At 41.2% G+C, this 25723-nt stretch overlaps 1 protein-coding gene across 7 annotated transcripts in view; it reads left to right on the top strand.

The window, feature by feature from the left end:
* Window positions 1–25723, top strand: part of FGGY (FGGY carbohydrate kinase domain containing) — a 374083-nt gene that overhangs the window by 344473 nt on the left and 3887 nt on the right. For all 7 annotated transcript variants that reach the window (XM_011377062.1, XM_023521507.1, XM_023521508.1 and 4 more), the window contains one exon: window positions 23408–23469. In XM_011377062.1, the coding sequence (XP_011375364.1) occupies window positions 23408–23469 (62 nt within the window). The remainder of the gene's footprint in view (window positions 1–23407; window positions 23470–25723) is intronic.

Raw genomic sequence — 25723 nt, 5'->3', positions numbered from 1 at the left:
ACTGCTATATCGTCAGTAGCTAGCATAGTATTTACTTAATAAATATTTGTTAAATTAATTAATTAGTTGATATTCATTGACCATATCAGTATACTAGCCATTGTGCTTTGTATGCAGATTCAATGACAAAGAAAGACTTCATATGTCTACAGTTATTACAGGGGTGGGAGGAGGCATGGTGGACATATACTTTAAATGGAAATAACAAAGAATTATGGATTAGAGTGTGGGGGTTATTGAGAATAGAAGACATGTACCTAAACTAGCTTAAGCAGGAGGGAGATCAAACATTGCCAGAGGAGGAAATCATCACCTGAGTAGAGTTGTAAAAAAATGAGTAGCTGCTCGTCTATATGAGGGAGGGTGATCCTGGCAAAGGGGACAGCATAGCGCTGATAAAGTCTATGTTGGACAATGTGCAAAGTGATTTTCAGTAACATTTCATGTAACATTTAGTACTCCATATAAGGCAGGCACCGTGAACTCATTTCACAGATCAGAAAGTTTAAGTGACTTGACAAAATGTCACCAATGCTGAGTGATGGAGCAAGGTCATTTGAGTCCAAAGTCCATTTTCTTTCTACTACAAAGATGACTAAAATGACTAAAGTACGACTCAGAGTCTGGTGGAGAAGCCAAACCCACCAGTGCTGCCTTTGAATTTGCTTCATTGTTGTTTTCCTCTAAGAATTCAGCCCTAGATGTAGTGAGCTGAAAATCAGGGCTGTTTTGCAAAGGCCCACAAACCACTGGGAGGAGTTTTGTCAAAGAAGGCGGGAAAGAAAAATAAATGTGGGCTTCTGCTCTTTAAACCTCAGCCCAGGGGGAGCGGACTTCCCGGAATGCTTCAGGCCGCTTCAAAGGCCCATTGTGGACCGTCTCCAGATGTGTGCAGAAAGCCTTACAGGGGAGCTTCCCAGTGAAGAGGCCTTTTAAGCTTGAACTGAGATGAAGGAAGTTGACATGATGAATCCTACCAGGTGGCCCGTTTTCTGAAGGAGCCCAGATTCCACCATAACCTTAGAAAGAACGGGTGGGGGGAGGGTGGTGGTGGGGGATTAGCCAGTTCAGATTCCTTTGCCCAACAGTGCAGCTTCTTTGATTGAAGAAAGCAGAGGTCTTTGTTGCTGGAGTGAGGGGTGGGGGCATTCACCAAATGATTTATCTACCTGCACATCGTTAGTGACAGCCTGGTCCTTCCTTCAGCACATCTCATGAGGGCTGGAAGGGATTTCAGGATTGGAAAAAGTCGAAGCATTGAGTGATTCGTGCTAGTTTGTTCCTACAGTGATATGCTGCTAAGTGTTCTGAGAGCCAGCATCCTCTGGATTTTTGCTCTGAATCTGTGCTTAAGCTGTCTGCCCAATGCCCCATCTGTCCTGGGTTCAAGACCCCATTTTATTCTTACTCGACACGGGAAAGTCAGAGAGACCCAGGTTTGAATCCTGGCTCTCCAGATAGCTGTGTCACCTTGGACAGAATAACTTCAACTTGACCAAGCCTCAGTTTCCTCTTCTGTGAAATGAGGGTAATTTGGCTGTGAGGGGGGAATAAATTGCTGAGTTGACATACACAAAGTGCCTAGCACAGTGCATGGCACAAAATAAGGATTCAGTCTATTTTCATTCCTTTCCTCTTCCATCCAGCCATATGGGAAGGCAGGGGCTGCCCCATTTGGCCTTTGAATGTTCCTCTGTAGCTGTTTTTAAATCCACTCCCTGCAGTGTCCACATGCACTTAGCCGAGTATTTTAAGATCACAGTGTATTTAGGGGAAAGTCCTTTTGGTTACAGCTAAAATTAGGCCTCTTTTTTGCCTGTCTGTTTACCACCCCCCTTCCTATTTTAACTAATTAGAGGCATTGACACTAAGAAACACTTGAGAAAAGTTGGGAGAACAGCTGGGAGTTGTTCTAGATACCAGCAGCTGCTCCCTCTCAGCGTGCCTGGTGCAGGCACGGAAGAGGACTGTCCTGAGTCCGGGAAGGGTGCTTCAGAGAAGATGAAGGAATGCCAGGGTCTGCCTGCAGCTTGGCAAAGGGAGCAGGGGTGGGGGTCTTTTCACAGTGTCCCCCACCTTCTGCTGAGAGGGGTGGGAGGACAGAGAGAGCAATGGAAACAGAAGGAAAGAGATGGGGAAAAGAGGTAAAGGGAAGGAAAGCATTAAGTTTAGCTAGTTGGTTAGTTATTTAATTGGTTATTTCATGTAACCCACCTATATATGCTACTGCCCTGTTCTTCCAACTGGCCGCATACTGCAGGCTGCTCTCTGTCCCAGTAAAACAAGAAGGGGCATTAACAAATGCCACTTTCGTCCCCTAAAACTCCTGCAATAAGTTTCCATCCTTAAATTTAGGAAAAACACAAGAACCCATCGCAGGGCCCCTGAGGGCTTGGGTGTGCCTTCTCTCTTCATATCTGTAACAGCTCAGTCCCTCTGCCTTTGTCCATTTCCTCCACTTCACAGATCTTTCTCTCCTGGAGCCAGATTGCCCGAGTTTTATCCCATTTCTCTACCTTCTAGCTGCGCGACTTTCGGCAAGTTACTTCACTTCTCTGTGCCTCATTTTTCTTATATGAAAAATGGGGACAATAACAGTAATTACCTCACAGAACTGATGTGAGGATTAAATGAATAGTTATTAGATGTTTAGATTAGTTACTGGCACATAATGCTGCCCCTCCCACCCACACATAAATATTTTCTTGACGTAGGTCCTTCTCTTCCTTCAACTGAGCTTAAATGTCACTCCCTGAGAGAAGAATTCCCCAGTCCCCCCATCTAAGCTAGTATTCCTCACATAATATCCTGTAGCCCCTTGTACTCCACTTCACAGTACTTAGTGTAATGCATCATTATAGATATTTCTGTGACTATTTGTTTACTGTCCTAAAAGGCTCTTTGTTTCCCAAGGAAGGGACCATGCTGATTTTGTTCACCAATGATTGCAAGAACCTAAAATCATGATTAGCACGAAGTAGGTGTTCACTTAATGTCTGTGAAGGGAGAGAGGGAGTAAGAAGGAAGGAAGGAAGGAAAGATACAGGGAGGGAGAGAGGGGGACAGAGGAAAATGAAGATTATCGGGAAAAAAAAAATACTTCCAAAACCTACTCTCCATAGAATTTATTCTTTCCCACTCCTTAAGATATCAAGGGCTGTATAGAATTTTCTGGCCCCTTGCCACGCTCAGCCTTTTCCAAGAACCACCCACCCCTTTGGGACTCTGCTCTAGACTTCCCCATCATTAGCTAGTTGATATGACAAAAATGCCTTCTAATATATTGACTGTCCCCTAATCCCTTCTTGTTAAACATAAAAATGTACAAACATTCATCTTCTCGAGATACTGTCTTAATTAAACTGTTTTGTAGGATGGAAATTCCAGGTAGTGAGTCACAGAGATGGGCAAGCATTTTGGCATCACACATTCACTGGGGACCTTCCTCTTTAAGGCCCTTCTCGTAACATTGCTGAACTTTTCAAATATATCATGGCAGAACAGGAGATTAAGAGACTTTTCATCTGACCTCACCTTTGACAGTTCTCTGCCTGCCTCCATGTTAAATTCTAAGCCATTCTGTTGATTTCTGCCCATGGCCGGCTGTGAGGCCACAACACCTATGTCACCTCATTATGCAGTTCACTCAGTCTCTCTCCTAGATATTGGCTTTGAGCACGAAAGACTGACCCCGCTGTGACCCACCTCTCAGAAAAGACCTGGGAACTCTTTTCTCACAGGTGGACCACCCAGAAAGGTTGTCTGGAATATTTTTAGGGAAAAAATACGAAAATATATTTCGAAGGATAAAAGAAGGAGGACATGATACAACACTATATCTAGAATGTTTTTCTAAGGATTATAGTGTTGTTTAACAACGGGGTTTGAAGTGGCCTGCTGTGGGGATGCCAATTCCATTGTGCTTTAGCAAAACATATCTTAGTTTTAATGAACTTGTAAACCAACATGCTCCCATTTCAAAATAAAAACAACATCCCAGGTCATAGAGATATTTGCAAAGTTACATTTATACAACAGCTTAGAAACATGCCAAAACAACATAGATTTCTCTCTCTGAGGATCATGCTGGGATCTTTTGCATCTAGATCTTAATCTAAGATTGTACAATCCTAAAACTAATTCAAAGTCTGTGCCAAAGCATAAGCAGTTTGTGGCCCTAGTCAGGTTTAGTATCAATCATTTCTCAAAATACCAGTCCCAAGAGGGTGTCTTCTCTTCCTAGGAGTGGTGATTCCATAAAGAGGAAGGTTGGTGTAGTCTGAAGCTCAGAGCTGCACTAAGACCCATACTCTTCACACCTGGCAGAGAACTTCCTGGGCTGCCTTGGAGGGAAGAAGGGCCCAGCTCATTATCACAACTTCCTCCCTGAAGAGCTGGACCCTTCTTCTCCCGAGGAAAACTTCATGGAGGAGGTGGCATTTTCGGTTAACCATCATTCACCCATCTCTTCATTCAGCAACTATTATTGAGTGAGCACCATCAACCTTCTAGGCCCCGTGTTTCAACAAGAGTTGATGGTCTGATGGCAGAGACAGACAATAAAGATATAATTGCATATGTAAACAATAGCCAATATACTGAATCCACTGTGCATACAGGGCTTAAAGGAGAGGTGGTACAGGGTGGGCTGGGAGTGTTTGGATGAGATTCAAGATCTGTAAAGTGTGACTAGTAATTCCTACTTTCCAAAGTGGCTTAGCCAGTGGCTTAGGAGAGATGGGAGATATATTGGGTGGGAGAGGTTTGCCCTGGAGGAGAGATTTTACCACTGACATATTGCCAATGCATGTGATAATAAAAAGCAGATGGACCTTTTAACTGATCTTATTATTAGAATTTAATTCTCTACAGACAGTGCACCCCGCTGTATTGCCCACACCCCGTGAATAGCTTTGATTACCCTACCCTTTGGTATAGCACTGAGTTAAGCAATGGGTCCTACTGTGCGCTTTTGAATCCTGGATCTACCACCCTGAATCCTGGGTGATCTTGGGCAAGTTACTTAACCTCTGTTCACTTCTTTTTTTTTCCCCCTGTAAAATATGGATTAGAACAATAACACCCATCTTTTGGGGTTGCCACGAATACTGATGAGATAAGATGGCATGTACACACTTAATATGGTGCCAAACACATAGGATACCAAAAATGTTACCCCTTGTTATTCATGAGTGCTTAATGAGTAGTGAGGATTCTTACTTCCATTTCTTTATCTTCCACAAGACCGGACGACCTGGTCCCTGAATAGGAATCTAGTAGGAATGAATGAAAGAATGGGAAGTAGAGGAAATTTCCTTACAGTTTCTGATTCGAACAGCCTCCCTATCTTCATTCCAGACATGAAAATCTGCTGAACACCCCCTGAATTCCCTGTCCACATCCTGAACACACTCATTCCTCAGTGGACTTCCTGCACCCCATGCACCATCACGCAAAGGCTTATGTGGTTCCAGGTGCCATAGTTTTCTGCTCCAAGATGTCTGTGCATAAAGGTCCTAGCATTTTTCCATGGCCTCACGTCTTCTGTCTTGACACACATTTTCTTGTCCTCCCAACTCTTCCTTACCACCTTAAGGAAACTGGGAGATGCCTCTGTGGAAAGCCATGAGCCACACATACTCTGTTGGGTGTCCAGAGGTTGCATTTAAACTCCCAGGTTGTCAAAGTTTCTGCTGTTTTAAAATGGAAAAACAAAAAAAAAGTGCCTTCACATCTCAGGTGTAAGTGCCAGATCTTACAGCACTTACAAGGACAAATCCATTTCTTACTGAATAATGGAGCTTAAAACCCACATGACTGGCTGATGTAAGCTTTGGCCAGGTCTGTGAGGAATCTTTGCAACATTATTTCTCTTGATGTTCTTTTCTGGCAGCCATTGTCCTCTAAACAGGAGTTGGCCAGGCTGAGGCTCTGCCTCTCCTGTTACCCAATGACCCTGAATAAGTAAGTCCATTCAGATCGAATAGACCTCTATGCAAACAGCCCTAAGTACCAGTCCTTACTCTGCCTCTACTTAAGTGGAGTAGATGCCTAATTCTAGAAATCTATAAGAGTTCTTTAGTATTTCTGACAATTCTTTCTCCCTAACACCCCCATTGATCCATCAAAGCCTCCTGAGCACCTATCATATCTGTGCACATCTCCCACGTCCACCAGCGCCACCCTCATCTTCCCCTGGACCTCTGCTCCTGGCCTCTGCTGGGCTGAATGTGGCAGAACAGCCAGGTGGTGGCACCTCCGACTTCCCAGTGCTTCAGAAAAGGAGACTGTAAGGTCTGAGTGGTGTGGCTCCTGCCTGCCTCTCAGCTCTGTCTTATCCAAACCTGTCCTCACTCGATCTGCCCCAACCCCACCGTCTTTCTTATTCCTCAAATGTGTCATTTTCCTCCACGTCGTTCTCTCCTCTGCTAGATGTGTGCTTCTCCCATTCTTGACCTACTTAATGTCTGCACATCCTTGAATGTCAGCTAAGCCATAACATATAGGATGCATACCTACACACATGCATACACACCCACATACATATCATGGATACATACCATATATAACATGAGGCACCAGAGGCTCAGCAATGCCGAGACCTTCCCTTACCTCAAATGCCCTGAAACAGTCTGTGAGGAAGGAGAGTACCCTCATCTCTCAGATTCTGACTACTTTCTGAAAGAAAGAAGAAGGATCTAAAGGCACAGTTATCTGGAGCCACCCTTTCGACACTGCTCTTCTTCATGCTTTCTAACACAGAGGACCTAGGGGAAGGCTGTGGACAATATAATTTCTTGTTCCATCCTTGCCTCGAAGCTGACACACTACACTGTTGCTTGATTATCTGGCAGAGATTAATTTGACTTCTGCAGATAAATTAGCAAAGCTTTCCTGCCTAAACTACCAAACACAGCCTCACCTGTCTATCTGGCCATATTGAAACATTCATTCAAAATTCTTGTTCATTTGTGTTTCATCCTCCTAGGCACATAGGGGTGTGGGTGCGGGTGGGGAGTAGAGAAAGGGAGGAAGGGAAGAAGAGAGAATCTTTCAGAATGATTTAAGGACATTCCCAAAACGAGCTCCACTCACTCTCCCCCACCCCATACACTTTCCTGGCCCCTTGAAAAGCTCTGTCCTACTTACGAGCCTCCTGGGGTAAGCTTAGGCCACCTTCCTCTTTTAGCCAACATCTGGTCCCTGGTAAATCTCACTCAGCCCTCCATTTTCCCCTACCTCTCTAAGCTCATGAGAAAGATCTGCAGCCTGGGAGTTGGGAGGAGTCCTAACTTCTAGTCCTGGCTTTGCCATCAATCGATTTTGTGATATCCAAGTAGTGTCCGTTTCTTCCTCTGAGGCGTTCTCGGCACTGTGGCATTTCACCACTGAATCCACTGTGCACAGAGGTAACCAAATTTGAGAGCACTTGCTTTACGCAAAACACTGTGCTACGAATTCATAATTACCTATTCACTCAACGTGCCTAGAACGCAGATATTACTCTCTAAACTAGAGAAGGAAGATAAGACTTAGGAAAATTAAGAAATCTGCTCGGGGCCACAAGCTGCTAAGAGAAGAGGCAAGTTTCAAGCCCAAGTCCTTCTGTCTCCATAGCTCATGAGCCTTCACACTAAACTGAGTCCCAAGTATACTACAGAGAAAGAAATCAAGATGACTGTTTACAAAAGAAAAAGTAGGTCTCATCCTCTTTCATTCATGCATTATGCAGAAGATGGGATGCCTTTCTTGCATTTTCCCCCATACACACCTCTCTCTATTCAGGAGCTGAGAAGAGGGAAGGCACACTTTGGGACTTCACGTACTAATCTGTAAGAGCCAGAAACCCAGCAACAGAGGCGGAGGAGGAAACGAGATGGGTGAAAGTGGGCGCTGTGAGGCTCTTCAGTGTCAGAGCAGACCTCACCCCAGCCTTTTGGTTTGCAGTGAGTAAAGTGAGGACCGTAGTGGATATAGAACTTGTCTGAATTCACTCTATTTACAAGTAGAGAGAAGGGCCCAGAACTCAGGGCTCCTTCCATAGAATCACCCAAATCAAATGAGCCTTCTCTATTCAAAGAGAAAATCTTCAAGAACATTAATTTTGTGCCCATCTAAAAGCCACAGTGAACTATGCTAAAGAGAATGGACATAGCAGAAAACGTTCTCACAGAAACTCCCAGCTGAACACACAAAGAAGCGGGTCTCCAAGGAACAGTGTGAGGATTGTCTGAAGGGATCTATGCTGGTTAGATTACAAAAATCATAATATATGAATAAATGAACATATGGAAGAAATCAGCAAAGCCCTCTCCTTCTTCCCATATGTAAACTCGGCCTTCACTTAAAGTCATTAAGCAAACACAGATGCAGCCAAACCAGGCACCAGATGGCAAACGAGAGTTGGAATAAAAGATAAAAAAAAAAAAAAAAAAAAAAGCTTTCAGTGTGTATTCAAAGATGGAAAAAAAGCCACGATCCAAAACACCATGGTTTCCACAGAATGGTCACCTAGGGTCACCAAGGCCCAAAAGCGACCAAAACAAAACAACCAGAAAACCCTGGAATAATCATGGTTGGGAAGCTACTATCTTTTGTGAATGGCATACAGTATCAGAAGAAAGAGATAATTTTGGGAAATGAAAGCAATAGTTAAATCGTAGAAGGACAAGAGAGGGACGGGAAAGTGGAAGGAATCAGCTTTTGCTGAGCACTTACACGTGCCAGGAGTTTTGTATCCTTGGGCTCATTTCATTCTCACAACTCCCCAGTAGGTATTGGCCAGTTTTATAAATGAGGAAATTTCATTAGTGGGCCAAGAGAGATTAGGTGCCAAGGTCACACCACAGGAATTCCAACCTAGCTATTTCCAATGCTCCCTATGCACTGTTCCCAGCTTTGCAGCTCTGATTTCTAATCTTTTATCCTGTTGTCAGACTATGGAATATTTGACACAGAAAACATGATCTCTAAAAGATTCCATTTGGCCCATAATCACTGAACATTCACCATGTGCCTAGCCCCTGGGAATACCCATGGGTTATATCTATGTACCAGACACACGGGAAGTCACATGGCTCCCTCTTCCCCCTTCTGCTCATACCACTGCACATAAGGAGGAAGGTGATCTGGCCAGGTGCTGTCTAGAGGGGAGACCAGAGCAGACATGGGATAGGGAACCAGAGCATGCTTGAGAACTTGACTCCACTTTCATTTCACAAAAGAGACCCTTGCATGTTCCTCATCCACCTTTCAGCTTGTACATGTGAGAAAAACATCTGCAATGAAAATGCCCAAGGGCATCCTGACTTTTCAGCATGTATGAGTTTATATATTGGGGGGAGAAAAGTCCAACAATGCTTCCGTTTTAACTAAAAGCTAAAATGAACATTCACATTTCTTCCTCCCCCAATTAAATCAAACCACTCATTTGCTTGCCAGTGGAATGGTCGGGTGAAAAGTGCTTTCAAGTTGGGCAGACCTGTCTCCTAACCCCATCACTAACTAACCTTGCTGCCAGTCAGCCACGTGGCTGCTTTAACTTTCAGTTTCCTCTAAAATAGGGTTCACGTGCATTTTGAAGGGCTATTGTGGGACATCTTTTTACTTTCCTTCTCCCCCTTTTCTCTTTCCACGTGGCTGATCTCAACATAGCTGTTTATTTTTTAAATTTTTTCCATTGTTCTTTTCTTACCAAATCTCAAACCATGATGATTCCAGCTTTCTGCCTTACTTAAGCCTGCCTGTAGGCCACTGAACAATATAAAGAAAACACTATACAAACATAAGGTAGGCTTCTATCATTATGTATTAATTGTCACCAGACAACCTCCCTTACACTCCATCCCCCCACTAGTTTCTAGTTGGGCTTGGTCAGTGGGAGGCACCAGCATTAGCTGGAGGAGAGAATGAAGGTAATTTGTTCTCCTAGCTCTCCTTGCTGAGTTGCCACCGTTCGGCTCATCCATCTACCATCCATATTCTGTAGATCACGATTCCTGCAGGTAGCCCTCTCCCTACAACTTTCTCTCTGGGTATGAGAACCACTCCTCCCTTTATTCCTTCAGACCAAGAACTGCTAATGGCTCCTCACTGTTGCTAGTCATGGGGAACTTGTTTACTTTTCTAATCCTTCTTTTAAAAAAAGCCCTTTGTGAAGTTTTATTTCAGTTACCCAATATGAGTATCCACCTGTTTTCTGATGGGGACCTAATATGTCCGCTCAATTTCTGCAATGACAATATCAAGCCTCCCCTGTTCCCAGCCCCATCTTTCTTCTCATGTTCAGACATGCAATCTCCTAATTATTCTCAAATACCAACTACCTCAAAGAGAAAATAAACGCTACTACAAAGACACCTGCCATCAAGTATTCCAACTTTCTTGTATCCAGCGGTGTGCTGGAGCCAGCTCATACCTGCTCATGAGCTGATTATGTGCCTCTCTTCCCAGCTCCACGTTCACTGACATCACATTAGACGCCTGAAATTGGCCCCAGTGGAAGTCTGTACACCACAGAAATTGGCAAATGTTCCCAATTCAGCCCCCTCTCCTTTTTTGCAGAACCAGTTATTAAACACTTATCAACACACCACTGCTTATATCCAGATACAAACTTTTTCTCTTTCACATTTGTTAAAATGGAAGAGATGCCCCACCTATTATCAGAGCCTTTTTCATTTCCTACTGCCTCTGATATCCCACTCAATTTCTTTTCCTATGTATTTATCTTCTCACTGAATACTAACTCCTTCTCATCAGCATTTAAACATTCTCTTGACATGTGAAGTCCAAATCAAAATGTGTAATAGACACACCAATTTCAATGATTTTTCTAAACCTTCTTTTAAACAAACCTTTTATTTCGTTTTACTTTAGTTACCCAATATTAATATCCATCTGTTTTCTGATGGGGACCTAGTATGGGTAAAAGAGTATAAAATACCTCATCAGTAAGTTTTGTCGATTACTTGTTGAAATAACATATTTCAACATATTTTGGATCTAATAGGTTAAATAAAAGATTAAAATTAAATTTACCAGTTTCTTTTCACTTTTTTAAGTAGCTACTGAGACATTTTAAATTACTCATGTAACTCACATTATTTCTTTTGGACAGGGCTACCACAAACTCTCCCATCTTAAAAATAAAATCTCTTATCTATCTACCAGCCCCTTCAGTTATTGCCTCTCACAGTCAAAAATGTTTTAGAAGATGGCAACCCTCACTATCATGATTTTCTCACCACCACCTACCCACTGCCTCCTTAACCAAGGATGATCTGCCTTCCACTCCTACAATTCCACCGAAATAGTCACTAACACTAACCTAGGTTATTACTCAGCACAAAGGGCTTTTCAATCTTTATCTTGCTTTACCTTTGGCAGTGTTTTGCAGTGTGGAGTACTTCCTTCATTGACACACTCTTCCACTAAAAATATACTTTCTTGATTTTCCTTTCACTGCACTGAATGCTGCTTTCTAAATTCTTTTGCCATCACCTCTCTCTCCTCTACCCAATAATATAGATTGGTCATTTAGAGGATTCTGTCCATCTCATACAGTTCTAAGGATTCATTTACTATTTCTATGCCAGCAGCTCTACAGTTATCCACATAACATCTCCACTTGAAGGGCTCACTGGCATCTCAATTTAAACATATTCATATCTGAACTCATCATCTCGACCTTTGCCTGCAAAACTTGCACTGGCCCAGCCATGGCACTATCTGTAAATGGCACCACATCTACTTTATCTCTCCTTCCAGAATCTCAAGTACATCCTGAAGGCACCCTCTCTTTTCTATCCTCTTCAGTCTCTCACAGTCTCTTTCTTTGTAAACTATATCTTATGTCTCTTGAATCTTCTATTTTGCTTTAATTCTACAATCTCCACCCTAGTCCAAGCCACTGTCCCATCTCATCCAGACTGCTCCAAGGGGCTCTTGAGTGGTCTCTTGGCCTCTGCTTTTACTGTTCTTTAATTCGTTCTCTATACATCAGCCAAAGTGACCTTTTATAAACTCGAATAGGATCTCTCTTGCTTAAAACCATCCAGTGGCTTCCCCTTGAGTTTGGCATAATGCCAGAAACCTTTAACATGATTTTAAAAGGCCATCCAAAATCTGACTTCTGCCTTTATTTATAGTTTCATCTCTTATCACTCAATCTATCTACTCCAGCCATCTTGGACTTCTTTCAGTCCTTTGAATGTGCCATATTCTCTTGAGGCTTCAAATATGCATTTCCTTCATCCTAGAACCCTCTTCATCAATTTTAAATGGCCAACTCTTTTTGAACCTGCAGGTAGTATCTTAAGCCCCCATACTACTTTTGTCTCTCTCTCACACTTTGATAACACCTGTGTTTCTTCAATAGCTGTCAGGTTCAATGATGTACCACAATGCCTAGCACAATGCCTAGGACAATGCCTGGCACACAACTGGTACTCAATAACTATTTGTTGAACAATAAAACTAACACTATCTGGCTCAAACTTCCCATTTGGGAGAAGAGGAAATGGGGTCCAAAGAAAGGAAGCAGCTTATTCAAAATCACAGAGCCCAGTCTAAGATTAATACAGGACCAGAGAGCCTCCTGATTTCCAGATCAGTTCTCTTTCCAGTCATGTGCTTGCCTATAATTTAGTAACCAGAGGGAAGCAGACTGAATTCCCTATGTCTTGTGAAAGCCAGAGCAAGCTCATATTCATAAACACAGCTGACGTAGTTGTTGGTTTCTTTGTTTATTTTATGTAAAAGGCCTGGAAGTCCAACCCAGAAATATACTCCATGTTTCTAAACCTAGAAGCTCCTGGCACTTGCGTTCCCTACAGCCCCCATTCTGCTCATTGTTCATCTTCCTTCCCCTCATTAAACAGAAGCATCAACTGGTATTCAGTGTTGAATAGTTCCTTCATTCCATGCTCTTTATCACTCCCGTGCCCAGGCAGCATGTCACATGTAGCACAAGATTAGGAAGCACTGTCTTTAAATAGTAGCACTCAAGAAAACATTACAAGATCCTGTGTAGTGCTAGGGTGGAGTTGCATATAACAATGATAAGAATAAAAATAACTCAATTTTTTTAAGCTACTACTTGTGTTAGGCACTAATTTAGATGGTTTGCCTGCATTTTCTCACATTAATAACTCTAGGAGTAATTATTTCTATTTTACAAATGAGTAAACTGAGGCATAAAGAAGTCAGTAAATAGCCCAAGCCATTTAGTTAGAAGAGCCAAAGCTCCAATCTGGGCAGTCCAGAGTCTGTGATCTTAACTGTATAACATCTGACAATGAAGAATATGTTGACCAGACAGGAAATACAGAAAAGTGCAACTGAGGTAGATCCTAAAATTTCTTTATACAGATATTCTATCCCTGATTCATTCATTCATTTATCCATTCATCTACTCATTATTCTTTCATTCTCTCATCATGTATTTGTTGAAGGGTCACATTTTATCAATTGTTGGAAACATGATAAAAATCAATGGCCTCCATCCTCTTAGATGTCTAGTTGAAAAGACATTTTAGTAAACAGGTGTTTTTCCTACTGTGTGCTAAGTGCTAAGATAGAGGGAATCCATAGGACTTTAGGAACACAGAAAAGATTATAAACCAGTTCAAAAGAACACCACGATGATCTGTCCTGGACTTGCATTCCACACCTTTCCCTGTCTCTCCCTGACCACTGCTTCCTACTTACCCTGCTGGCTTCGCAGTTGCCTTCCAGCCCTTCTCTTACTTTTGTGCTTTAGTGCTATCCTTGGCCTCCCCAACTCTTGGCTTTAGACTCAGTCTCTCTGCTTGTCTTTTCCCTTCTGAAATTGGTTTGCAATAAATTCCAACTTAGCCAGAGGGACTTCTGTACTATAAATGAGGCTAAAGCCAGCTGTAAAGCTAGACCAGGGTGTCCAAGCCCTACTTCTAATATGGCTCTGGCCTAGGAGAATTGGAGATCCCAAACAGGGAGTTTTGAAGAGTGTGGAGAGATAGCCTCTCTTAGATAATTTTGTTATTTACCAACCTAAACACAGAGAAACCAAGCCTATTGACTACTTACCATTCCTTGCAGCTCAATCATTGTGCACTGTGTTAATACCATCACATTTTAATTCTTGGCTGCCAATTATGGCACCAGATGTGCTGGCCAAAGAATCTGCCCGGCATGGAAATAACTTTGAAGCAGGCAGTATAAATTTTCAAGGTGTTCAGAACCCAAGAGCTTTCAGGATGTTGCACTTTCTCGAGTTGCAGTCTCCCACTGACCTGCTCTGCCCTAAACAAATATCCATAAACAAAGCATATCTTGGCTAAATGGTTTCTGTGAATTAGAGATATCAACTGAACTTGGCAACTAAGAGAGTATCAGTGGTGATTCTTGTTAGTCAATGTGTTTGATGAAATAGATGGTGTACTCTGCCCTAGCTATGGAAGAAATTAAAGCCATAAGGGGTATATGAATTGAAAGAAAAGGACAGGATTGAGATGAGATTCTAGAAATTACCATGAGGTAGAGGAGGACATTTGGTAGGAATTCTGGGGAAAATGTGGGAATTGGACTAATAGGCAATTAAAGTCAGTGTCTATTAGAATATTAGAATATACTTAAGTATAGAAGTCTCAGTGAATGTTAAGTTTCAGGATATGGCTGTGGGAGTGAGTGCTGAAATAAAGTTCCTGAGATGAAAGTTCCTGGAGTTGGAAACATTTTGAAACCAATGAGACTCAGCATTGGATGGGTCTTGTAAACAGATGCTGAGATCTTCCATGAACGACAAACTTCCAGGTAGACAAGGAGACTGCGTTGCAGTTTTTAGAGATGAGAGACTCTGATATAACAAAAAATAAATATTTGATCTTTGTCCCTGATCCCTGGCACACAATTCTTAAAACCCTGGAATCTCTGGAGTGAAAAGAGTATCTTTTGCATACTGATGAGATGACTGGTAGCTGGGGACCCCTAGATAGTTTCAGCATAGGGTTCAGTTGCCAGAAAGCCAAAGCCGGATTAGAGGATTTGAACTTTAAGCCTTACCTGCCCTGATCTCCAGAGAGCCAAGATGGGCTGGAAACTGAGTTACTCGCCAATGGCCAATGATTTAATCAATTATATTCCTATACTGAAACCTCCAAAAAATCCCTAAACTGCAGATTTAGAGACCATAGGGTGGTGCACCCCAGAAAGGGCATGGAAGCTCCTCACACCTCCCACACCTCCCACACCCTCATACCTTGCCCTGTGTATCTCTTTCATCTGGCTGTTCCAGAGTTGTATCCTTTAAAGTAAACCGGTAATAGTAAGCAAGCTGTTTTTCTGAGTTCTGTGAGCTTTTCTAGTAAGTTATAAAATCTGAGGTGAAAGCGCTTGTCAGAACCTCCAATTTATAGTCAGTCAGGAGTAAGGGAGGCCTGGACTTGTGATTGACATCTGAAGTCTTGTGGCACTGAGCATTTAAACCTGTGGAGTCTGATGTAACTCTGGTAGTTAGTGTCAAAATTAAATTGAATTATGGGATACCCGGTTGGTGTCTGGAGAGTTAGAGAATTGGTTGGTCTGAGGAAAGAACCCACACATTTGGTGTCAGAAGTATTGTGGGTAAAAACAACCCAGAGAGATAAAATTTAGTTTGCCTCATTCATTGATTCATTCAACAAATATTTATGGATTGCCCATTATGGCCAGGCTCAGTTCTTAGGACAGTGAATGAATCAAATAAAAACCCCTGGCCACATGGAGTTTGCATGCTAGTGGGATAATAAATTCATAAATTTTATGGTGTATTTACTATGTGCTGGCACTGTTTCAAGTGCTTTACCTAATATAACTTTCATGATCCTAACAACAGTCCTACAAGAGGCATCCTGTTATTATCTCCATTTTTAGGAAAGGAAACAGGTATAAATAAGTTAAATACAGCTAGTAATTGATATAGCCCAACTTCACACTGTGGCAGTCTGTTACAGTCAGAATCTATCATTTTAATCACTGCATCATACTTTCTCTTTTTCTGAAAATCACTCTGACTGGCCCTAACTGCTATTAAGAGATGAAAGTGGAAGTTATGATATGGTAGTCAGAGAATGAGATACTGGAATTTTCAACAATACTGTGAGTAGATATTATTCCCACCATATAGATGGGAAAATTGAGGCTTAGTTCACACATCTACTAAGTAGCAGAGCCCGGATACTATCCCAAGCCTATTTATCTCTAAAACACAGTATCTTTCCACTAGCATTTCCATCTCCTGCACAAATGGAGAGCTTCCACACTCCCACCTCTATTTTGTGATCAAAAGACTAATTTGAGGCATATTTTAGAGTCAGGATTAGAAAACAGGGCATTTAAATATTTTTCTTCATCTGGTAGGCATGTAATTAAAAATTAAATAAAATATAAATATGCCATCACATAAACTTATACACGTATAGGATTTTTTCTTTTATAATTTTAAATTGAAATAAAGCATACATAAAGTGAAATACACAGATCTTAAATGTACAGTTTGATGAAATTTGATAAATGTACACCCCCACATAATCAACACCCTAAACAAGATATATATGTGTATATGTAGGTAGACAGACAGACAGACAGACAGAATTTAAAACTATTAGAGGTACAAGTCTTCATGTCATGATTAATGATGAAGACTTCCCCCACATTTTCCTTTCTCTCCTTCCTTCTTGCTTCTAAATTGACGTCTCCAGTGCACGGAGGTTACACAGAATACCAGATGCAGGTCAAAAGATGGCTGTGTCAAAACAAAATAAAGAAAAGAACAACTAGCCATTTCTTAATGCTTGTGAAGGAAAATCACATTCTACACTTTGTTTTTCTGTGGAGGGGTCATGTGCCTGAGCCCACACATTAGCATGTGAACTTGTTCCACTTAAATGAGTCAGAGTTCCTCAAGAAGGCAGATTCATGTATCTCAGAGCTATGTGTCAGCATCTGTGAGAAAAAGTACAATGTACTGTATTGGTGCATCTCTCACACACACACACACACACACACACACTCATTTTCACACAAGAAATCACACAGCTAATAATCAGCAGAAGTGGGATTTGAACTCAAGCCTAGCAGACTCAAGAATGAGGCTTTTGTACTACAGGGAGGACAGGAACATTGGGTATGAGGTTAGGGCTAAGCAAAGGTCTGGAACTGGACTTGAATTCTGCCTTTACTACCTATCGGCTTTATGACCTTGAGCAAATTCCTTATACTCTCTCTTGTTTTACTTCCTTGATTCATAAAGCGGGGATAGATGATGATATATATCTGCATCATAAAGTCATTCTGAGGATTAAAAAGGTCATGTATGTAAAGTGATTAGCACAGTGCATAGCACAGAGTAAGCACCTGGGAAATGTTGGTTTAAAGCAGTAACATAACAATGGCCATGGGACTTGTCTGCTAAGTCAGTAGGTGCCACATGTTTTTGATAATATAGTTCAAAAATAGTTCAAGCTTGCATCCTTAATACATGGAAATAGTTCAAGCTTGCATCCTTAATACATGGAAATTTATTTATTGAAAAAGAGCAAAGACATATTCTGAGCTTATAGATTATGTGTGCTATAAAACAGATAAAATATAGCTGAAATAAAATATTTCAAACATTTGCCTATTATGATGTCTTCATATTAAAATCATGCAGTATCTAAAGATGTACAGTACATCTATGGCCAGGTGAGTTTTAATGATTTTTAAGTGATTTTTGATGCTTTCTAAATGCTTTCGTATGTGCCTGTGTGTCTATATCTCAAACAGTATTCATGATATTTTTTTCCAACTCTTGTCTTATCTGACTAGGTCTTTATTGTTTTTACTTTATAATATGAAGAGCTTGTGCCAAGTAAAAGTGTTACCATTTTTTGTTTAATTGAATCTGAATTATCCCCATTACCTTTAATCCATTGACTGAATCTTTTTCAGCCACTTGCCCATTTTGTGAGAGCTGGTTTAAATAAACTAGATAATACCTATAAATCCACTACCCTGGGCTATGTAAATGACAACGTGTAGCAAATCCTTGGCAGCTGGGGACATACAAACAAGTGCCGTGCTGTTGTCCCCTCAGTGTTATAGAGCTATTCTTCTCAGGAAACCTCACACATCTCACCTGACTCATGACTCTAATGTGTGGACCAACTAACTAATGGATCTGAAAATAATCTGTATATTAGGTACTGGTAAAGCTTAATTAATTTCTTTAGACTAAAAATCATATAAATGACACCTCCAATACTTTCTTCCAAAATCCTAATGCAACATCTTGAGCACTCCCTGGAGTGCATGTCTGCCACTTTAGAAACACAGGCTTAGATGACCCTACACTGTCCCTGTCATGGAAGTCACTGCCCTTTCATTCAGCAACTCAGCAGTCATGAACCACGCACCTGTAAGTGCTGGGATTATGCCAGGCATGAGACCTACAGTGACCTGGTTCCTGCCTTCAGGGAGTTTGTAGTATAGCTCCCACTGGGCAAGGTCTTGGTTATTCTTCCATGTAGATTATGACTGGACACTGCCTAGCTTGCAGTGCCCCTTGGTGTTTAGGCCTAGACTTCCTGGTAGCCATCCTAAAGCCTTAAGGCCATAATTCTCCTGGGGAGCGGAGAAGATAACAGATCATCCACTCCCCAGATTAGTGTGTGTGCCACTTACGGAATCCCCATCTTCTCCATGAGTGTGGAGGAGCCTTTTCCTTTCTTTAACTTAATTTTCCTGGGTAACTCACCTCAGTGTAGCTTAGAGCCCTTTGGTAGCTCCCAAACCAGGCCCTAATGCATGAGAACTGGGTGTTCCCCACACCCACACAGGCCTGGTGATCACTAGTGCTGCCCCCAGAGAAGTGGTGAGCAGTGTGTGCAAACTGGCAGCTTGGCCTTGACACAGCGGGGAAGGGTCATACCGCGTGAATGCCGTCTTTCATGGCCACGGTACAGGGCCCCTATTTTTTTCTACAGAAACCCTTCACTTGCTTTCAGAAGTAACGATCAAATGTGAACTTTCATGGTTTATTTATAGCCCTGCCTTATAGAGAGAAAGAAAAGAAGTGATTAAAATGCAATTTTACAAAATATTTTGTTTTTAAAAGCTTTCATTGTGTGGGCAAAAAGGAAAGAGAAAAGTCACTGCATTCATTGTGCTGTCTAGACTCTCAAACAAAGAGGGTAGCGTGCTGCAAATTAAGATTGTCTGGCTCCTGCTTGCTGACAAAAAGTATGAATTTTGAGGCCAACTTCAAATAGACCTTTTTGAACAGAAATATATTGTGGGGGGTGACTATATTTAGCACGTGTCAGCATTTCCATAATAAATTCGTATTGTTATGCTGTGGTAATTTCCAGATTTACTGCAGCCAGTGGGTTCATGAGGTTTCAGTTTTATGTTAATGATTTGGAGAAATTAGAAAATTCAGCAGGGCTATTTCTGATGACAGCACTAATTCTCTGGGTGTTCTCCTCATTGTGTCAAATACCCACAATGAGCCCTGCCTCTCAAGAAAGAGGAGAGTAAGCACGAGTCATTTGGGCTGTCTGTTTAAGCATAACTTTGTATTTTAGAAGGCAGTATATTTTTGTTTTCCTTACAATTATCAAATCCATATATGCTACTGTAGACAATTTAGAAAATACAAAAATACAAGTTAACAAGAGAAAAAATTATCCCCCATGCTCTTGAACCTGTTAACATTTTAATATATTTTTATCCAATGTTTATACGCATATGTAACTTGGGTTTAGAACAAACACAATTCTTGAGATAGAATTGCAAGAAAATTGTATTTTTTTATTCCCTCTGCCTCTTTACATTCCTGCAACTGTTTTTTCTCTGCCCTAGTTAAAAATTCTGGTAGTTCCATTACTTTCCTAGATACGTACAGTCACTGAGACAATACAAGTCTTATGGTACCTTAAGTTGTAAGACATAGCCAAAATTCAGAAATTAGATTATCAAGGAATATATAATAATCATCCCTTCAATTTTCATCTCCTCACTCTTCCAGCTGGGTCTACTGCAGTGGAGAAGAGGCAGCTGTAATCAGAGTCTTCTTCCTTCCTCATTCACTTCCTCCTCAGTGTATAAGCTTTTTTTGGTGTAAGGGAAGAGGTGGGGCATGTAGGAAAATTCTTATCTGATCAGCACTGTCATAAATGGGCTTCATGCTGTCTTACCCTAATAGGTGTTTATAGTTAGGCTCAATCATAGATTTTGGGGAGGACCTCCACTTCTGGGAACCTCTCACTTACAATATCTTGTCCTTGTTAATGCCTTCTGTTCTAATAGATGACTTGCTCTCCTTTTAATTCCTTAGAAATCCAGTAGGTCCTCGCAAGCTTCTTTATGCAGACTTGCTCTGCCTAATTACATGGCCATATTGGACATTATCTATGGCAACCTTTGACAGCTATCTCACATGTGAGCTACCTAGAGTCTGTGGGAAACAGTTATGCCTTTTGGAGTCTGACGGACGCTGGTGGTGTTGGCTGATCTAAGTACTCCTTCACTTCTACACCAATTTGGCAGCCAACCCTTTTCTTCCAGAAAGGAGTCACACTCAAGTCATTGTGTCCCATAACCTTAGGGACACATACCAAGTTCCCTGGTGGTCTCAGTGAAGCCCTGCTCTTTTGCCTTGTGAGGGAGGAGACTCCTCTCAGCCCTCCCTTAAAAGGAGGCCTGATGTGCAGTAAACCAACAGCTGTCTCCTAAAAGTCCAGCTCTTTTTCTCATGTGGATGAAAGGTTTAAGAGTTGATTAATGGGTCCTCAACTACCCTTTTTACAAATTTTTCAGGGTGGTCTGTTTCCAGCTCACTTTAGTATCTTATATCTGTCATCTTTAGATCTCAGCCAAAACTTCCATTTTAGTGTTCTGTCGTATGTATGTTCATTCATCTCGTAGACATTCCCTGAATGCATACGATATACCAGATGCTGAGTTTGGCTATGGAAATAATTATAACAGTTCTGGTCTTAAGGAGTTCACAGTCTAGTTGGGGAGACTGATGTGCTAACAAAGAATTGCAATGCCCTGTCATAAATGCTGTGATAGGTGGAAGTACTAGTTGCTGTAGGAGCAAATAACTCCCTCTAGAAGGGTGGCAGGCAGTGGGATGAGTCAGAAGAAATCTCAGTGGGTCCATGCATGAGCTAAGTTTAATGCTTAAATCTGTACTTTTTTGAGAAACAAAATAACCTCATTTTAAACCTTTGAAATCTCGATTGCTGGTGTTTGTTTCTTAATAATTTATTTTTAAAACAAACAAAAGTAATGTGAAGAAAGGAAGAAGGAATTCCCAGTCTTTTGTACACACATCTGTTACAGTGGGAAGGGAAGTGACATTTATGGAGCATCTTCTATAATACAAGTTTCCAGGATCCCACCCAGGAAGGCAGTCCTGGAATGTTGTCTCAAGCCTGGGGCCTAAGCACAACCCGAAGGAGTATTCCCTGAAGACATTTTCAACAGTCAGAGGAGGGAGAGGAGGCTAGTTCCTCCCTACCTCACAGCAGAGCAGGACTCTGAAAATGTCCTTGTTAGGTGGAATGGCAGTGACATCACTAAGATGTGTTTGACTGCCCCTTCACAAAACAGCCCCACACTACCCCATTTTAGTTTCTATCCTTTCACCATGATTTCCTTTTCAATATTTTTTTAGAATTTTTTAAATCTCCTCACTTGAGGCTGCCATTTCTTTTCTGCTGTCAGTGTGTTTGCTACTGTGAGCATCCCTGAGCTCCCTCCCAGCCAACACTATTTAATCCATTGAGGGCAGATAACTAGTTCCAAATATTCTTGCTCATCATTGAGGAAGAGTTGATAGAACATATGTATAAGTGATTAGCGGCTGAAGAAGCTTACACATTTCCTAACCCTTGAATAACTATTGAAAAAAAGTTTGTCTGCTTCTAACAGTTATTTATCATACTCTAGTTTGATCATGGTAAATGTCTTTTCCATTCTATGGTGAACTTCTTGATGAGAGGACCTATGCATTCTTCATCTTTGTATTCCATTTATATTGAGTGCTGTACTTGGCTCTTAGAAGAATCTCGATGTTTTATGAATATTCTAGGTGCTGAGATTAAGAAGCAAACAGAAAATGCCCTGGCCTCTTATAGCTTACCTTTTGGTTAGGCCAAGGGGTGGAGAGGGTAGATAAGGAACATATCGGCCAGTAAATACATGGCATGTCAGAAGAGGGTTAGAGGTAAATAAGGTGTGTGTGTGTGTGTGTGTGTGTGTGTGTGTGTGTGTGTGTGTGTGTGTGTGTGTATAAATCACAGTAAGGTGGCAAGGATGGGCAGGGGCCACTTGGATGTTTTGAAAATACCCAGGAGCCTTCACATTCTGTGTGGCAGTCAGTTTTTACATTTTTTCCTTCCCTGCTAGCATTGAGTTTCTCTAGGACAAAGAGGGTGTCTTATGCAAATCTATGTCCCTAGCATAGCATCTGGTACATAGTGAGTAATTAATAAATATGTGGAGTAAGAAGTTGTACATGAGACCCCAGAATGACTACATCCTTAAGAATAAGATGTCAGTAATTGTTTCTAAGACAGGGCCTGTTCTGAGGAACTTTGTCATATTATTGCTTGTAGTCTCCCAGGTCAAGTCTGCTGAACGCCAAAGTATGGGTTCATTCCATTTCCCCTAACTTTCTCATAACTTGTAACAGCATTGGAAGACTTCCCAAGGAAACCACACCATTTTGGTCATATAATGGGGCCAATGTAATCCATGGTTGATCTTGATGCTGTACACACCATGTCCACCCAGACATTGCAACTTGCTGTCTGCCCAATTATCTTACTATAAAAACAAGAATGTCCTAAAGTCACATACCAGAACTCAAGTCTAGACTTAGCCCAGAGATCCCATACCTGTACTCACAATTTCAAAGACTACTGGACAAAAGCTGAAGGCAAAATAAAGAGGTCTTAAATATTTTATCCTACAGTACAGGTGCAAAGTGAGTTTAACTCAGTTATTGTTATCTTGAGTTAAGCAGACAATATGCTTAGTGGCTGGTTATGTTGCCTTCTTAAGCCCTCGTGTCCAGGCAATGAGAAGGAGAAATAATTTCCTCCCATCACTCCCTGGGAGCGATCACAAAAGCTTCACTTTCTGGGCTATTTATGCCCTGGAGGCTTCAATATATAATCATTTATCAAGCCCCGGCTGTGTGATCATAAATGTAACTCTTAGTGTCCAGTTGGGTTTTATTCCCAACACTGGAGAAAATAAATTGAAAAAAAAAATGGACTAACTGAATATCTTAAGGGGAAATGAATTCTAATTAGAATGTTCTTGCCTATGACAAGCCTCACTTCAGTTATAACTTTCCAACTCACCTCTCTGTGTTCTTTCTTCCATTTGACAGGAGGCAATGGCAAGAATGAGCAAAGTTGGGAAAGTTGTGTTTCCCAGACTTGAGGATAAAAGGTAAGTTTATTTTTTTTTTATATGCACAATGGTAAGGAATGAGAGCATACAAACACACACAACTTTAGAGCTGGAATAAACCTTGGAGGTCAGCTAATCCAGTCCTTTCATTTAATAATTGATAAAACCAAGTCCCGGAGAGATAAAGTCACTTTCAGTTACCTACATAGATCACAGAGTTATGTAGGGCCAGACCTGGGGGTCAAACACACTTCTGAATATTCAGACCAATGTTCTTTTCCCTATATCATTAGCAGCAAATCTGGTCTATGTTCTAAAATGTGGATCTTTTTTATCTTCCACCAAAGGACACAAGAGCATCTGTCTGTTTTTTTGTTTTGTTCTGGTTTGGTTTTTTTACCCTTTGCATCGCTTGGCAAAGAGGGCTATATCATAACCTTGATCAGTATTTTAACCCCATGTCACAAAACACTAGTATATTGAACTCCTGCTGTATTCAAGGCATTATACTCATTAGCCTCTAGGCAGGATTTAGAGGGGAATAAGATACAGTCTTATTTATGCACAAAGATCATTTCAGAACAAAGGGTAAGTTCTACAATAGAAATATGACCAGGTGACAGAGTAGCCCAAGGAAGAAAGGAATGTGATCTGCAGGGGTGAGGGAAAGCTTTTGAGAAGAGTTTAAAGTTTAGCTGACTTTAAATGCTTAAAAGAAATTGTCATGAGATAGGACAAGATAAGGAAGGACATACTTGGTATAGGGAATAACATAGGCAATTATAAAGGTGAGAACAGCATGATATGTTCGTGTAACTATAAACCACTCATAAATTTGCAATACAAAGCATGAGATGGGGAATGGCAGGAAGTGAAACTGGGCGTGGAGGAATACACAGGGTCATCGCATAGGAGTTTGAGGCCATGCTAAAGACTTCAGACTCCATCCTACAGGCAGAATGGAGATACTGAATTTCTGGCAGTGGTAGGACCTGGTCAGATGCGAGTTTTAGAAAGATCCCTCTTACAGGATGAATTAGAGAGCCTAAGGGTAGAAGCAGAGAGATGAGATAGAAGGCTTTTTCAATCATCTAGATGAGAGATGAAAAAGATCTGTATTAAATCACCGGTATTAAGTTTAAAGATGAAGGGACAGTTGTGCAAAGGCCTTTTATAATTTTAGGAAAGTATTTGAGGTTAAGACATAAAAGCAGATTCTACCTTGTATAATGGATGGTCAGAGATGCTGATCCCACCAAAGCACAATCAGTATTTAACAGAGTTAGAAATAACCACAGAAAAAGCCATCCAATTTCTTTTCATTTTTTTTAAAGAATGTCTCCAAATGATGTTGGACTGTTAACCTCTGAATACAATCCCTCCTCTAAATACAGGGGTGAGAGGAACTGGCCCTTACATGGAGGAGCTTGACTCAGGAATCCTGCGAGATCTGAGTTCCCTATGCAGAGGAAGCCATAGGCTAGCAGCATCCCTCTTTTGTTGAAATTAGAAACATCGTTCTACCCCCTCCACCCGCCCTGTGTTTTTGTTGACCCTCCCAAGACTTTTGAGAGAAGTCTGCTTTTAAATTCTTTCAGTAAATCCATGTGTTCCTATTGCAAAGAATCCTTAGCTTCTTGCTGTCATCTGAGAGCCCTCCTCTGGGAGAGAGGCACACACAATGCTCTATCACCATCTGCAGGTTGCCTGAAGATTTGCAAGTAGAAAGGGAGCCAGTTTCCCTCTGAGCTACTCTCACATCTGGTCTCAAATCACATTATAAACTGTACAGAACATTTACTTAGGTCTGTACCACAGAGGAGAAACTGTGTGTAGGGAGAATTTGCAAGAGAGGGGATTTGGTTGATGTATAAGTCCAGATCAAAGAATAATATAATCTAGTGACTTTAATCTAGTGACTTTGTAGGAGGATCCTAAATCTTACCCTTATTCCCAGACTGAATTTATCTGCGGTCTTAGAGCAGTCACTTAAAAGTGCCATAGAAAATTTTATGCATCAAAAAGTATTATCAACAGAAAAAAAGGCATCCCACAGAATGGGAGAAAATATTTGCATATCATTATCTGATAAGCAGTTAATCCAGAATATAGAGAACTCCTAAAACTCAACAACAGAACAACTCGAATCAAAAGTGGGCAAAGGATTTAAATAGACATTTCTCCAAAGAAGATATATAAATAGCCAATGAACACATGAAAAGATATTCAACATCGCTCATCGCTAGTCATTAGGGAAATGCAAATCATAACTATAATGATATATCACCTCGCA

Source organism: Pteropus vampyrus, unplaced genomic scaffold, assembly GCF_000151845.1.
Source record: "Pteropus vampyrus isolate Shadow unplaced genomic scaffold, Pvam_2.0 Scaffold305, whole genome shotgun sequence".
NCBI lineage: Eukaryota > Metazoa > Chordata > Mammalia > Chiroptera > Pteropodidae > Pteropus > Pteropus vampyrus.
The sequence above is the reverse complement of the archived record's forward strand: the minus strand, read 5'-3'. Positions and strand labels throughout refer to the sequence as shown.